At 33.1% G+C, this 13792-nt stretch overlaps 1 protein-coding gene across 1 annotated transcript in view; it reads right to left on the bottom strand.

Moving 5' to 3' along the window:
* Positions 1-1123: 1123 nt before the first annotated feature.
* Positions 1124-13792, bottom strand: part of RCN1_1 (calcineurin inhibitor) — a 37946-nt gene continuing 25277 nt past the window's right edge. The window contains exons 9-10 of the mRNA XM_035734023.2: positions 3836-8242; positions 1124-3073 (exon numbers count right to left, since the gene is read on the bottom strand). Of these exons, the coding sequence (XP_035590231.2) occupies positions 2511-3073; positions 3836-8242 (4970 nt within the window). The 3' untranslated portion in view covers positions 1124-2510. The remainder of the gene's footprint in view (positions 3074-3835; positions 8243-13792) is intronic.

Below are 13792 nucleotides of genomic sequence, written 5' to 3'. Positions count from 1 at the left end.
AAAATTTTGTGCATTCATTGAATCTTTGTGTAAATATGAAAGCTCTCATATTTTTATTTTTAATCTGCTTTTCGGTTGATGATACCCATTATGTTTTTAGATACAGATGCTAGCTATTATACAAATTATCGTGTTTGTAATACGTTCTAGAAACATTTTGCTTTTCTGTATTCGGCAACATATTGAACTCTGTAAACACCTTGAGAATTGAGGTTTGTAACCATTTTGTACACATTTTGCGATGGCAGTACAGCTTTATCGACGAATTCCTTTATTTCAATTCCGGAATTACGTACATGACTTAGTTATCTGTTCAAATGCTTTAAAAAACTTAACACCAGTAATATTTTCAGATGATTCTGAAACTTTGGATGAACAGATTTAAGTAATAACTTGGTTATTTCACGCTGTAAACAGTTAAACTAAGTTGTCGAAATAAATGTATTCATATTGATCTGTTGTTCTTGCATTATTTAAACTGTATACAGGAAAGATTTGTATGACAGTATTCTCAGTTTTAACGCTCAAAATTAAAAAAATTTCTAATTTTATATCTCATGGGGTAAAAGTAAAGGATTTGGTGATTATTATCGCAACGATTGCTAGTTTGGTTGAAATTCCACTTAAAATAATTATGCCGATTAACCTATGAGGCTAGATTATGAATTGATAGATGGTAGAGAAGATTTATAGCTCAGGTGGTTGATTTTGGTGTTTTGTTCCCTGAGATGGATGGTTTGGTCGTGGAACATAAACTTCAGTCTATCTGAGATTTTCGCTGATGATGTCGTTCAGAAGAACGATGAAAGCTCCACGATCAAACCATCGAGCTCAGAGAACAAAACTCCACCAAAACTAAAAAACTGTATACAGTCATAGTGCAAATACTTGCTATTGATCTATCACAACAATTTGACTGTTATTCTCAGTTTTCAACAAATCATTCGAATATATTCAAGGTAATTAATGTAAACTTTTCTGAACCCATAAAATCTGTCAATGCCTCAAGATAGATTACATTTTATGATATTTATAACTACATTTAACTTTTCAAGATGATCATAGTAAAATTCACAATCAAGTTTAGTTTATGATTAATGTTAGAATTAAAAAAACAGAATGTAATGCAAACCATTAATTTGATTTTCATAATCAAATTTGTTTACACTAAATTCTTCAATTAATTTAATAGAGAAAATTTAAACAGGTTTATTCATTAATTCAATTATTCATGAAATTCAGTCATTAATATCGATGAAACATTCAGATAATCATGTTAATAATAGGCACATAGAATATTAACATTAAGACTTTATTAGTTCAATTATTCATTGTTAATAAATAAATGGTTATTGTTTTAAGAATGTATATTGATCTGAATTCACAAATAATGGATAACCGGTAGAAATTGTACAAATAAATTAAGCAGACATGATGTAAGTGAGAAATATCTTTTGTATAATAGCTAAATAATATAATATTTAATTTCAATGAAGTAAAATTGACAAAAACTCAACGGATGATAAAACTACGAAGATAAGTGATAAATTTAAAGAAGAAGAAAAACAAGGTATAAATAAACAAAAAGAAATTTCAGATTAAATATCCAATTACAATTGATGTTTGTTTTTTAAGGTTGTCTTTGTAAGATAACTTGAATGATTCAAGAATCAATGAGACGATATATGATTTATACGCAATTATATAATTTTATTTCTGTTTATTGGATGTATTTTAACATGTTGGTACGACGGATTGAAAAAAAAATGCTCTATGAATGTCTAAGAATTGAACTTCCAACTTGTAATAATAATAATAATAATAATAATAACAGTGGGGTATTTTGTGCAAACAAATAAAATGGGCGGGGATACACAGAAAACTATTTATACTCAGTTGGTCATAATCAAAATCGTACAGGCTATCACAGAAGGGCTTTGCCTGGGACGCATTACATTATATTAACATATTAATAATATTAATAGAATGGTTTTGAAATTTTTTGTGCGTATTTCTTAGTTGAATAATTACGTGTGTATTAATAATAAATTATATATTATATTGATTATAACATGATGACTATATTCCATGTAGAAAGTTTGTCAAGAAGTGGTTTTCAACATAAGTTGACAAACATCATTAATAAAAGTACTCAACAGAAAGATTGGTTAAAATAAAGATGGATATCGACTTTCCATATCGTAATTTAAGTACATAATATTTTTGTTTAACGATACAATAAATTTATAAGCATGCCATCTCATGAAGTTACTAATTAAGTTATAAGTAGTGTAAAATTTTGAAGAATAAGTGTACAAGATTCACGGTTGTATCTTTTACATGTTGAATGACAATAAGTATTTAGTGAATTGACTATGTTATATTTCGGTGAAGAGAAAAGAAAAAGCATTTTTGTGCAGCTGAAAAATCGATTTTTAAAATTAAATGAACGAAAGATCTCCAGTGTTATAGTTTAAAAAGATCAGTTATATAGAATTACAATTGTCTTTTTAAAAAATGTTATCAGTATTACTAGACTTAGATTGTTCTGATCGAACATCAGACATTATATCAAACTCCGAACCCAAACCTAAAAGATCACCAAATTCTGTAGGTGCTGTCTGGTTTGTTTCTGCTTCATCAGAAATAACTGTTGTTATGTTGTTGACACGATCATGTTCTTCTGATTTCATTGAGTTATTATTGTTATTATCACTGATGTTGTTATTTGAAGTATATCGTTCATATGTTCGATTTGATGGTGTTTGTTCATCTGATGTTTCATATAAACTAGATGTATTTTCATCTAGAAGGGATTTCAAAACTGGCTCTTTACGACTACCTAACTGATAGTCAATATCCATTGTATACTTATATTTGGTAAGATATTTTACAAATTTCTCCACATTACCTGTGTGCTCTACGCTAATTGAACGTACAGTCGCGCCAGATACTGTACTTGACGGCATATTATATTCAATCTGGCAGTATGGAATTAAAGTTTCCCATTCAGGTACTGTATCATGTGGAGCTAATACTAAATTGCAGGTTAATAGATGTGGACGAAATGATGCTAAAACCAAAAATCAATAAAGAGTTGTAGCATAAGTCACAATAATAAAGTATTTTATCACATTTCTAAGAGTGTTCATATGCAATATTGCATGCATAGGTTATACAATTAACGCGTTTATTTTAACTTAACCACTGATTTAATAAACACTAAAGCAAAAGATGAGATTTATCTAACTCAATGATCATCCTAAGTTTATTAACCTCGAGTTATGAGTTGTCAATATGATAGCTATACTATTAAAAGTACAGTAAGATAGAATATTCATCCTCCAGATAACTGAATAGGAACAACACTACAGTAGGTAATCCGGGTTAGTAATCAGCACTTAAATTATATCAAATGAGAATAATTTCTTATCTCATACCATTGATTTATCTTGGAAGCAAACCCTAAAAACTTGTACTTTACTCTTAGGTTGCTTTGTTTGAAGTTCCCAAACAACTGTTAAGTGTTAAATACTCATTTTCTTAAATGATAATCAGAACTGGAAAGGGTTTCTGGGATCAGTTCACTTTAATTTCAAGATAATTTTAAGAGAAAAAATGGGTGAAAATCATCTAGATAATCACAATTATTGAGTGACTTTTTAAATTTAGTAAATACATTCAACTGATCCCAAGAGTAAATATGAAATCACCATGGTATTTATTTCATTAAACATTACTTAGCTTTGGAAGTTAGTATTGACCTAAAAACCGTGTCACACTCAGTTAATATTGTGAAAGGAAATGAAAAATTTATATACTGCCAAGTATTTACCTTCCGATTTTTCTGGTACTCTTGGTATACGCCATACAATAGCCTTATATAAATGTTCATATTTTGCAACACCAATACTTGCTTCCAACATGCTTGGTGGTAATAAACTTTGAGCCATTTGTGTGATCCTTTCTAGACCTTTAATTTTACCTGGCTTACGTAATGTAGAATGTACAGAACCATATTTATGATGCTTTTCAACTCTTAAGTGATATATCCATTCTTCTGGAAAAGGAATGTGTATTTCAACTTTTTCACACGGTACTGCACCAGATCGTTTACTAGCACTAAAATAGCCTGGTACCAGTAAATCACACCTCATCGAGACTCGGCGTCCATCAATTGTATATGTGACTTTAACTTGCATTGGTAATTCTCTGTTCCCACGTAGGCTAACACGAAATCTTAATAATTCAAATCGACAGCCGTCTAATGGATAGAATTGTAACATATGATCTCTTTCGTATTCATCCATTTGTACGCATGAATGAAATTCTGGTTTTTGTATATTTATCCATTCATCGTGCATTACTGGTAATATATCAGAACGTCTGACAACCTCGCGACCAAAACGCCATTTATCATTTAGTCCAAGTACTATATGTGGACCACCATTAACAAACGCTGTGCAGAATATTCGAGTACGTGCTTTCTGCTCTAAAATGGTCCCATGTACATTTAATTTACCTTCATATTCATCAACAACATAACAGCAAACCTCTTCACGACTATAATTTAATGATGTATCTTTATGTGATGGTATTTTCATTAAAGCATCTTCAAACACCGGCATCAATCTACGAATTCTTGCCTGATCTAAAGAACCAAATTTTAATATTTCTGTATATATTGGTATATGATCTAGTGTGATATTTTGTTTAGGCTTATGGGTAACTAAATTTTGTAAATTTTTTATTGAGAATTTCTCCGGTCTCATTCCAACTAATTCTTTATAAGAAACATGATTTAATTTGAAAACATGTAGTTTACCATACTTATCGTATTGTTGTAATTTTTCTCTAGACAATTGCATATATGGCTCAATACGTACAGTTCTATATGGTTCAGGTGAAATTTCATCTGTATTCTCAATAATTTCATGAAGAGCTACTACTTTCCGACCATGTTCTTCAATTAGTCTTACGGCTACTTCACGCCAATATCTATCTGTTGTATACTTGCTAATTTGTTTAACACGTGTTTTCTTCTCTGGATATCTTAACCATAAACGCCAAGTATCTTCTGTATTAACAAAAGGATGAAATGGTATATCCAATTCTGGATCTGGTGTTTCCGGTCTTGGGGGTTCCGGATAACCTGGTTCTGGTTTACTTCTGTTATTTTCCTCTTCTTGTTCTAACTGAATTTCAAATGCTTTATCAACAACATCTTTATCAAGTTTAAATGCGGTAAAATTTGATAAAGCATTGTTATCATAATTATTATTACCATTATTATCATTGTCATCATCAAAGAAGTCTACCCATCCAGGAGGTGTAGTCGGAGAAATATTAGCATTTGTTTCATCGGTAGAACGATTATTCCCTTTTGATATCATTTTATTTTCTTCATTACTAATCGATTCAATACTTAAATCAAGAATATTTATTGATTTTGACTGTTGTGGTGGAGGTTGTATAGTGATTGGTAATTTATTATCATTATCTGTTGATTCTACCGTTGGTTTCAATTTCAAAGCAGTATTTTGTTGTTGATCTTGATTTATTGTAATGTGTAGTGTTCTTGATTCATTTGAATGAGATGAATTCTCATCTTCACTATCCGGATAAATAGTTTGCAGCGGATCAAAACCATCTAAATTAACATTTACATTTTCAATTGTTTGTATTATTTCAGAATTTTGTAGCTCAACTTTTGATTCCTCAACTTCTCCATTAAATGATTCACTAGTATTGCTATCAAAACTATCTTTTATTTTACTATGAAGACTTATTTTATTCTGTGGACTAATTAATTTAATTCCAGATGCTATACGTGTTAATTCATCGGTTGGAATGTCAGCAGTATCAGTAACATGAGGATCAATGTTTAACATATCAGGTTCATCGATATCTGAACGTTTACGGAACGGATTATTACCTGATAAAGTTTCTTGTCTAACTGGTTTAACACGTGGTCTAGCTATAGTTTTTAAATCATCTATGCTTGTTTTACGTTCAATTACATTTAAACCATTTTTATTTTCTATTGTTGTTGTAATTGATGATATACCTTCGAAATTATCATTAGAAAATGGATTGATCTCTTCTTTATTATCTTTGATATTCGGGGCATTTGTTGTAAACATCATTTCCTCTTCGTCAGTATAATCGGTATTATCATAATTCTGATGATATCCTAAATTATACTCACCGATCATATCATTATGTACTTTTGGTCCTACTTCTTCCTCTTCTTCTCCTTCTACCTCGTCTTCATCTTCTTTAACAGCGTGTTGTTCATCATCTTCGTATGAAGATGTGGATGAACTTGAATCAGCTGTAATTTTCGGATCAAAATCGTCGTTTTGTTCATAATTTCCATGTTCGATATCATAATCCTTATGATAATTTTCCTCAGAAATATCCATAATCGGGTTGGACTGAACTACTTCATTATCGTCTAGTTCATTAAATCTATTCAATTTATCTGCCTCCATATTTTTAAAATTTAACTGTGAAATGTGTGGATTACTGAAATAGCTACCAGTAGTATGGATTTTCTCTTGAATTATTTCTTGGTTATCAATCAGAAAGAAATAACTTTCTGATGAATATGTTTTTATGACAATTTGTGGATTGTTACAATTAGATTTGCTTTCAATAGTTTTGGAAGAACTAAATAAATTGGTTTTACCAGTTATTTTTTGTTGTGCAGTATCAACAACTGTTTGACGATAAAGTCCAACTATAGACAAAGGATAATTACAACCAAATAGATTCTCAGTAGTTCCTGAACGATCTACAACAAAATAATTATCACTTGATTCTGTTTGACTAAAATCACTTTTAATCTCAGTTGTTGGATGACTCGATTCGTTTAAACGTTCACCAGTGCCAGTTTGTTTTGCTTGATCAAATCCAACAATTTGTTCAGAATGTTCTGTATAGTTAGAGTCTATCAAATTATCTGCAGCTACTGTGTAATGAGTCTCAAATGTATCGATAGAATTCTTCCTAATAAAAAGGTTGTCAGTATCTTCCAGGGTATTATAGTTGTTAGTTATGTCTTCAGGTATTGATTGTGTCACTCCTAATTCGGAGACAATCTCTGAGGTATCTAAATGAGAGAGCTTTGGTTGATGTTGAGATTTGTAGTTGTTAAAATCAAGAAACGTTTGGTCAGTTTCTAACTGATGAAAATCTTGTGGATTTTCAATATATTTTATGTAGTGTGGATTGAAGAGATTTTCCTCTGTAGTTCCGTGATCTCTTCTATGAGCTTCGTCTTCACTTGTTTTTTCCTGACAATGCTGTTCAAATGAATTTTCTGAGAGAGTATTTATGTTTTCAAAACCACCAAACAAATTGTCACTACTTTTTAGCTCTGTACAATCAGTGTTTTTGTTGAATATATCTACTGTATTACTAGATGGTAAACTATTATTTGCTGCGATTAAGTCGAAATTCGCCCAGTTCTCGTCACCTGTTGATGTATATGGTGGATATTGATTAGCTGCTTGTAATGTATTAAAATCTGCCCAATTTTCACTGATACTTTCGACTGGTTTAGAATTGATGAACTGTGTGGAAGTTTGTAACTGATCAAAAACCGCCCAGTTGTCTGGTTGCTCTGATTCCCTCGTATCAATAATCTGATCAGTAGTAGTTGGAGTCTGATTAAAATCAGCCCAGTTTTCAAGGTTACTGTTATCTAAATCTAAATTTTCTATTTGAAAGTTAGCCCAATTCTTATCAGTATCTAAAGGATTGAATTCCGTGTAATTATTCGATGTGGCAATGGACTGATCAAAATTTGCCCAATTTTCTTCGTCAGTAGTTTTTATCTGGTCGAAATTTGCCCAGTTTTCGGTTAATTCTAATTCAGGTCTTATATAATCAGTTTTTAAATCTGTTGGTGGATTATCATCAGTATGGTATACTGAGGATAAAGCTTTTATTTTACTTGTTGACTCTTCAACAGTACTTTGTATTCTTGCTGTAAGCTGTTGAAATTCTTGCCAATCTTTAGAATGTGGTGACGGTTCAAGTTTAATTATTTGTTCAGTTTTATCACTAGGACCTTTAAGTAGACGACTTAATTCTTGTTGTTCTTTTCTTTGACGTCGTTCAGCTTTAGTTTCTCCACGTAAAATACGTTGTATAGCTTTTTTGGGATTTGGTAGAACACTTTTTTCAAAATGACTACGAAAAGGAAAATTTGGATCTGGATCTGATGGGAGTGGTCCTGAAAAGAAAATTGAAAAGAAATGAAAGTGAAATTTATTGAAAAAATTTAAAACCGCTTCAACAAACTATTAATTCTGATTGCTAATGAACAAAAGATGATAAATATTATTTAAGTAAAAATTCCGTAATGATAGAATTCCATTATGAGAACCATAATGTATGAAGTTTGAGTCAAGTTACCACTATATTTTGTACATTGCATAGTCTTGAAACGATCGGAAAAAGACCAGATTATAAATAATGAGGTAACAGTCACTATTGATGATGAATTCGTGTGAGACTGTAATTTATGGATGACGTTTGATTGATGCTCAAATGATCACTTATTAGGGTCAGAAGATGTCTAAGAATTAGTTTGAGGAAATAGGAAAAGGTTTCAGTTAGATAAAATTGAGTTAATAATTACAGTTAGGGTTTTCATCACCTAGTGATACCAGCTCTATTGACAAATGATATTATGCAAATAGGTGATCGAATCGCAAGCCAAACTTCAAGACTCGATATACTTAATCTCATTGGTTCGTCTATAAACTAGCAGTCTCTTCAGTATTTATTTAACTAAATTTTTAATTAACAAGAAATTAGGTTACTAAGTTTAGGTAATGCATAACAGGGGAATCCAGGAATATCACTTTATAATAAAAACTATTTTCACATTGAGTAATTTTCACAAACTCCTTTTGTTAAGTTCGTAACAATAAAATATTAATATAAGTATTGGGATTTATTGTATTCCATGCTAGATTTACAGTTCATATCCACATAAATTATGCCTCAAGAAAGCTACTGAATTTGATGATAAAATATTCAAAATTAAATATGAACGTTTACCAAGTACCGAACAGCTTCAATGAATAGACATATTCCGAAACTTAAGGTTTATTTTAAGAAAGTAACTCCAACTTAAAGGGTTGGTTCAAATTAACTATCGTGATGATTATATCAGATAAATTGATCAGACAGCTATGAGTCAAATCACCAATTTTTACATCCGAAAACGAAATCTGACTAAACTGAACATCGAAAATATATTATGATCCTTCCAGGTTCTATGACATGTATGAGAGATGATTAGTTGTAATACAGTCGAGTAGTAGAGTGTATGTCTTTTAGTATAAAATCAATCAAATTTTTATAAAATATACATTATTAGCGATGAAATCTTAGTATATAAACAGGTAAAACGTATAGTGTCAATAATGACTACCTTAGATCATATGATCAACTGCAATTAAATCAAATGAAACTCATTTTCCTGCAACACATCTTAGACCTAAGATGTCGTATCTCTTGCTAACAAAATATAGTCTATTTTCACCATGATATATGTACGCTTCATACTTTTAAAACCGAATGAAAGTAACTGGGATGAGATCAGGTTTGTCTATCTTGATCTCCTCATCGAGGTAAATTTGTTAAAATACTTTTCATGCAATTGGTTCCCTTTATGAGTTTAAATAAAGCAAGAACAAATATTGGTGCAGAATAGTGTGAATTCATATTATTTCGAGGTTTCTCGTCAGTTGCTTACAAACCAAAAAATGTGATAGAATTTTTACATTGAGATAGAGTGAAAACAAATGACATAGATACACTCATCTATGTCATTTGTTTTCACTCTATCTCAATGTAAAAATTCTATCACATTTTTTGGTTTGTAAGCAACTGACGAGAAACCTCGAAATAATATGAATTCACACTATTCTGCACCAATATTTGTTCTTGCTTTATTTAAAATACTTTTCTTGTTATATTTCATGGTGTCAAACAGTTTGATTGAAAGGTTTTATGACCAAAGGCAGCAAACGTCAAGTCCAAGGATGAAACCAAACTCTAATAAGGTATTCCCTTTGTGATGCTCAGCATCTGTTGCGATGACATCTTACTGTAAACGAAATGATGAGTTCGGAAAGGGTGGTCGTAAAAACAGCATCCACCACTTTATTTCATGAAATTTCCGAGTCAGCTAAATGTCTAAAGAAATTATGAAGGTACCTCTATAAAACTGATAACAAAAGTCTGAAAAATGCTTTATATGACTGAACTCGATCAATTCAGCTTCGGACTACGAGGTTATTCCACCAGCTTTATAAAAATAATGATAAAACTGTTTCTCAAGGTTCACTAGAAACATTCTGTAACTCTAGTCAGTCATAAAAATATATTATCTTTTGAATATATTCATCAGTTGGGGTGACTGCACTTCAAAACACCGCACAAAAAGGAAACAGAGAAGATAAAGTCTAAAACAGTTGGGTGATAATATTAATGCTGATTGGAAACTATGAATATAAAATATAATCCAATGGAAGGTATGAAATCAGGAAAGGAAAAGTGGGAAATCCTGAGAGAACCTCAATTTAAGATTATTAAAGCTCGCTGTAGTAGCCTCAACTTATGCATGTGTAACTGGTAATAAATCCAAGTTTTAAATTTTGATTTTTAGTCCATAAAAATCAAACTCCAGATCATGTTACGGTTTTTTAATTTCGAGTGGGAAAGCAGATCTCGCTAGCGAGGAATCTTTAAAACTGTATCAAGAATACTTTCCAGTTCTTGAATACCAGCATGCAGAGCATAAGTGTGGTTATTTACTTGACTTTACCTAATTGATGCAATAAACCCAGTTCTTTCACCATCAGATCAACCCACCAACGACGGAAGAAATCAGAATGGCCGTCAGACAAATCAAGGACGGGAAAGCAGCTGGACCCGATAACATACCAGTTGAAGCACTGATATGAGACGTCGAAGTAACCACAAGCATGCTTTACCCTCTATTCAAAAAGATTTGGGAGGAGGAACAAGTGCCAATGGATGGGAAAGAAGGACACCTCATCAAGATTCCAAAGAAAGGAGATCTGAGCAAATGTGAAAACTACAGAGGCATTACACTACTGTCAGTACCAGGAAAAGTCTTTAACAGATAGTTGCTGAACCGGACGAAAGATGCAGTAGACGCCCAACTTCGAGATCAACAAGCTGGATTCCGTAAGGATCGATCGTGCACAGACCAAATTGCAACACTACGGATCATCGTCGAACAATCAGTTGAGTGGAACTCGTCACTATACATCAACTTCATTGATTATGAAAAGGCATTTGAAAGTGTGGATAGGAGGACGTTATGGAAACTTCTTCGACACTACGGAGTTCCTGAGAAGATTGTCAATATTATCCGGAACTCATATGACGGACTACAGTGCAAGGTCGTGCATAGAGGACAGCTGACAGATGCATTCCAAATAAGAACCGGAGTCAAACACGGCTGTCTACTCTCTTCCTTCCTCTTTCTTCTGGTGGTCGACTGGATTATGAAGACCTCGACATCTGAGGGCAAACACGGAATACAATGGACAGCTCAAAATCAATTAGACGATTTGGACTTCGCAGATGACCTAGCCCTCCTATCGTGTACACACGAACAGATGCAGATGAAGACAGCCAGTGTAGCAGCAGTCTCTGCATCAGTAGGCCTCAACATACACAAAGGGAAAACCAAGGTCCTCAAATTCAAAGCGGAGAACAGCAATCCAATCACCCTTGATGGCGAAACTCTGGAAGATGTAGAATCCTTCACATACCTGGGAAGCATCCTCGATGAACAAGGAGGTTCAGATACAGACGTAAAGGCGAGGATTGGCAAAGCAAGGGTCGCATTCCTGCAATTGAAGGACATATGGAACTCAAAACAACTTTCAACCAATATCAAAGTGAGAATCTTCAATACGAACGTCAAGGCAGTTCTAGTGTATGGAGCTGAAACTTGGAGAACTACAACAACCACCATCAAGAGGGTACAAGTATTTATAACTAGCTGTCTACGCAAGATATACAACATCCGTTGGCCGGATACCATCAGCAATAGCCTTCTGTGGGAGAGAACAAACCAACTTCCAGCTGAAGAAGAAATTAGGAAAAGACGATGGAAATGGATAGGACATACATTACGCAAATCATCAAACTGCATCACGAGACAAGCTCTAACTTGGAATCCTGAAGGAAGGCGGAAAAGTTGAAGGCCAAAGAACACATTAGGTCGGATAATAGAAGCAGATATGAGAAGGATGAATGACAACTGGAAGGAGCTAGAAAGGATCGCCCAGGACAGGGTTGGATGGAGAATGCTGGTGAGCGGCCTATGCTCCTTCACGAGGAGTAACAAGCGTAAGTAGTAAGTAGTTTCACCATCAGAATGTATGGAAACTTGATATGAACTTTTCATGACCATTAAAATGAGTATGAAATAAAGATTGATACTTCTGGATTGAATCTAAGACGATAATCACCCGTGTGGTCTCGGGTCGAATGATGTGACAGGGACTTGAAAAGATCAAAATACACACTGTTGCCTGTTCTGCGTTTTTTGCTACCCTTTCATTGATCATGACTCGGGAATAGTATAAGATGAGCTCAGGCTATATTTTTCTCAAACGCTATAATAGTCTGATGATTGAATGTCATCACAGTGGTTCAAAACTTTAATACTCAAACAGGTGAACTTATTAAAGCACAAAGACACTTAAGTAGGGTTTTGGTATTCTGATGTAGATAACATCTGACCGAAGCCGTCTAGCGGATGTATCAACTATAGACAGACTGGGATTCTGGCGACCAAACTAGACAGTGAACGGTTACGTGATACTGTCATGGAGTGCTAAAAGAGGACTTCGGCTTCTATCAGAGCACGTCTGAACCACAATAATACTGAAATTAGTGCATGTTTTCTTATGCACGCTATCCTAGCACCACATTAATGCAAATCTTCTCCTCTGCATAGATTAGTGTAATATTAAACCCATTTTGAAATAACGCTTATATATGTAACGTGAATAGAAATTCGGGAAAGGTATCTTTCTTCGAAATAATGGGGGTGAAAATATACGTATCAACTTCATCTTTATCCTACGTTAGATCCTGTTACACATAACGACATTTAGCTGAACTTATATTCATTGGGTTCAAAGTTCTATTTGGCACAGCCGATAGAGAAGTTTCTCGACTATGAATATTACTGAAAGAGGTATAGGAGACATGAATCAACCCACTAAACCATCTTTTCTTACGTGGAACCTACAGAAAATTATCATCTAAAGTTAATACGCTGAGTTTTGTTGGTCGAAGCGACTCCCTTTCGATTGTTACTCAGTTTTATCATGCATATGATCTCAGATGTTACATCCTCGTTGCGTTAAATGAAGTTTGAAAGGAGACCAGGCATGGATTCAGTCGTTTGCTCTCATGTCTACAAAACGTCCGGTAAAAATTAAATAATTCCACACGGATACGCGCTTGTATTTGTTATACATAAACTCAACACACTGCTCATGTGACTTCCACCATTCGATCAATACATAAATATCTTAGACCAGTCGTATAGATTTTTTGGCGTCTTAACTTTTTTTCATCATTATATGAACCAAACATCGGTAAAAACAATCATATTTCTCTGTTTTACTATTTAAAAAACACAAACACTAATCGGTGAAAACTTCTGTCTAGTGCAAGAGTATATTGATTCTGTTTCGAATATAGACTAACTTCCTAA

The sequence above is a fragment of the Schistosoma haematobium genome, chromosome 1, assembly GCF_000699445.3.
Source record: "Schistosoma haematobium chromosome 1, whole genome shotgun sequence".
In the NCBI taxonomy this organism is placed as follows: domain Eukaryota; kingdom Metazoa; phylum Platyhelminthes; class Trematoda; order Strigeidida; family Schistosomatidae; genus Schistosoma; species Schistosoma haematobium.
Note: the sequence above shows the minus strand (reverse complement) of the source record. Positions and strands in the feature narration are given on the sequence as shown.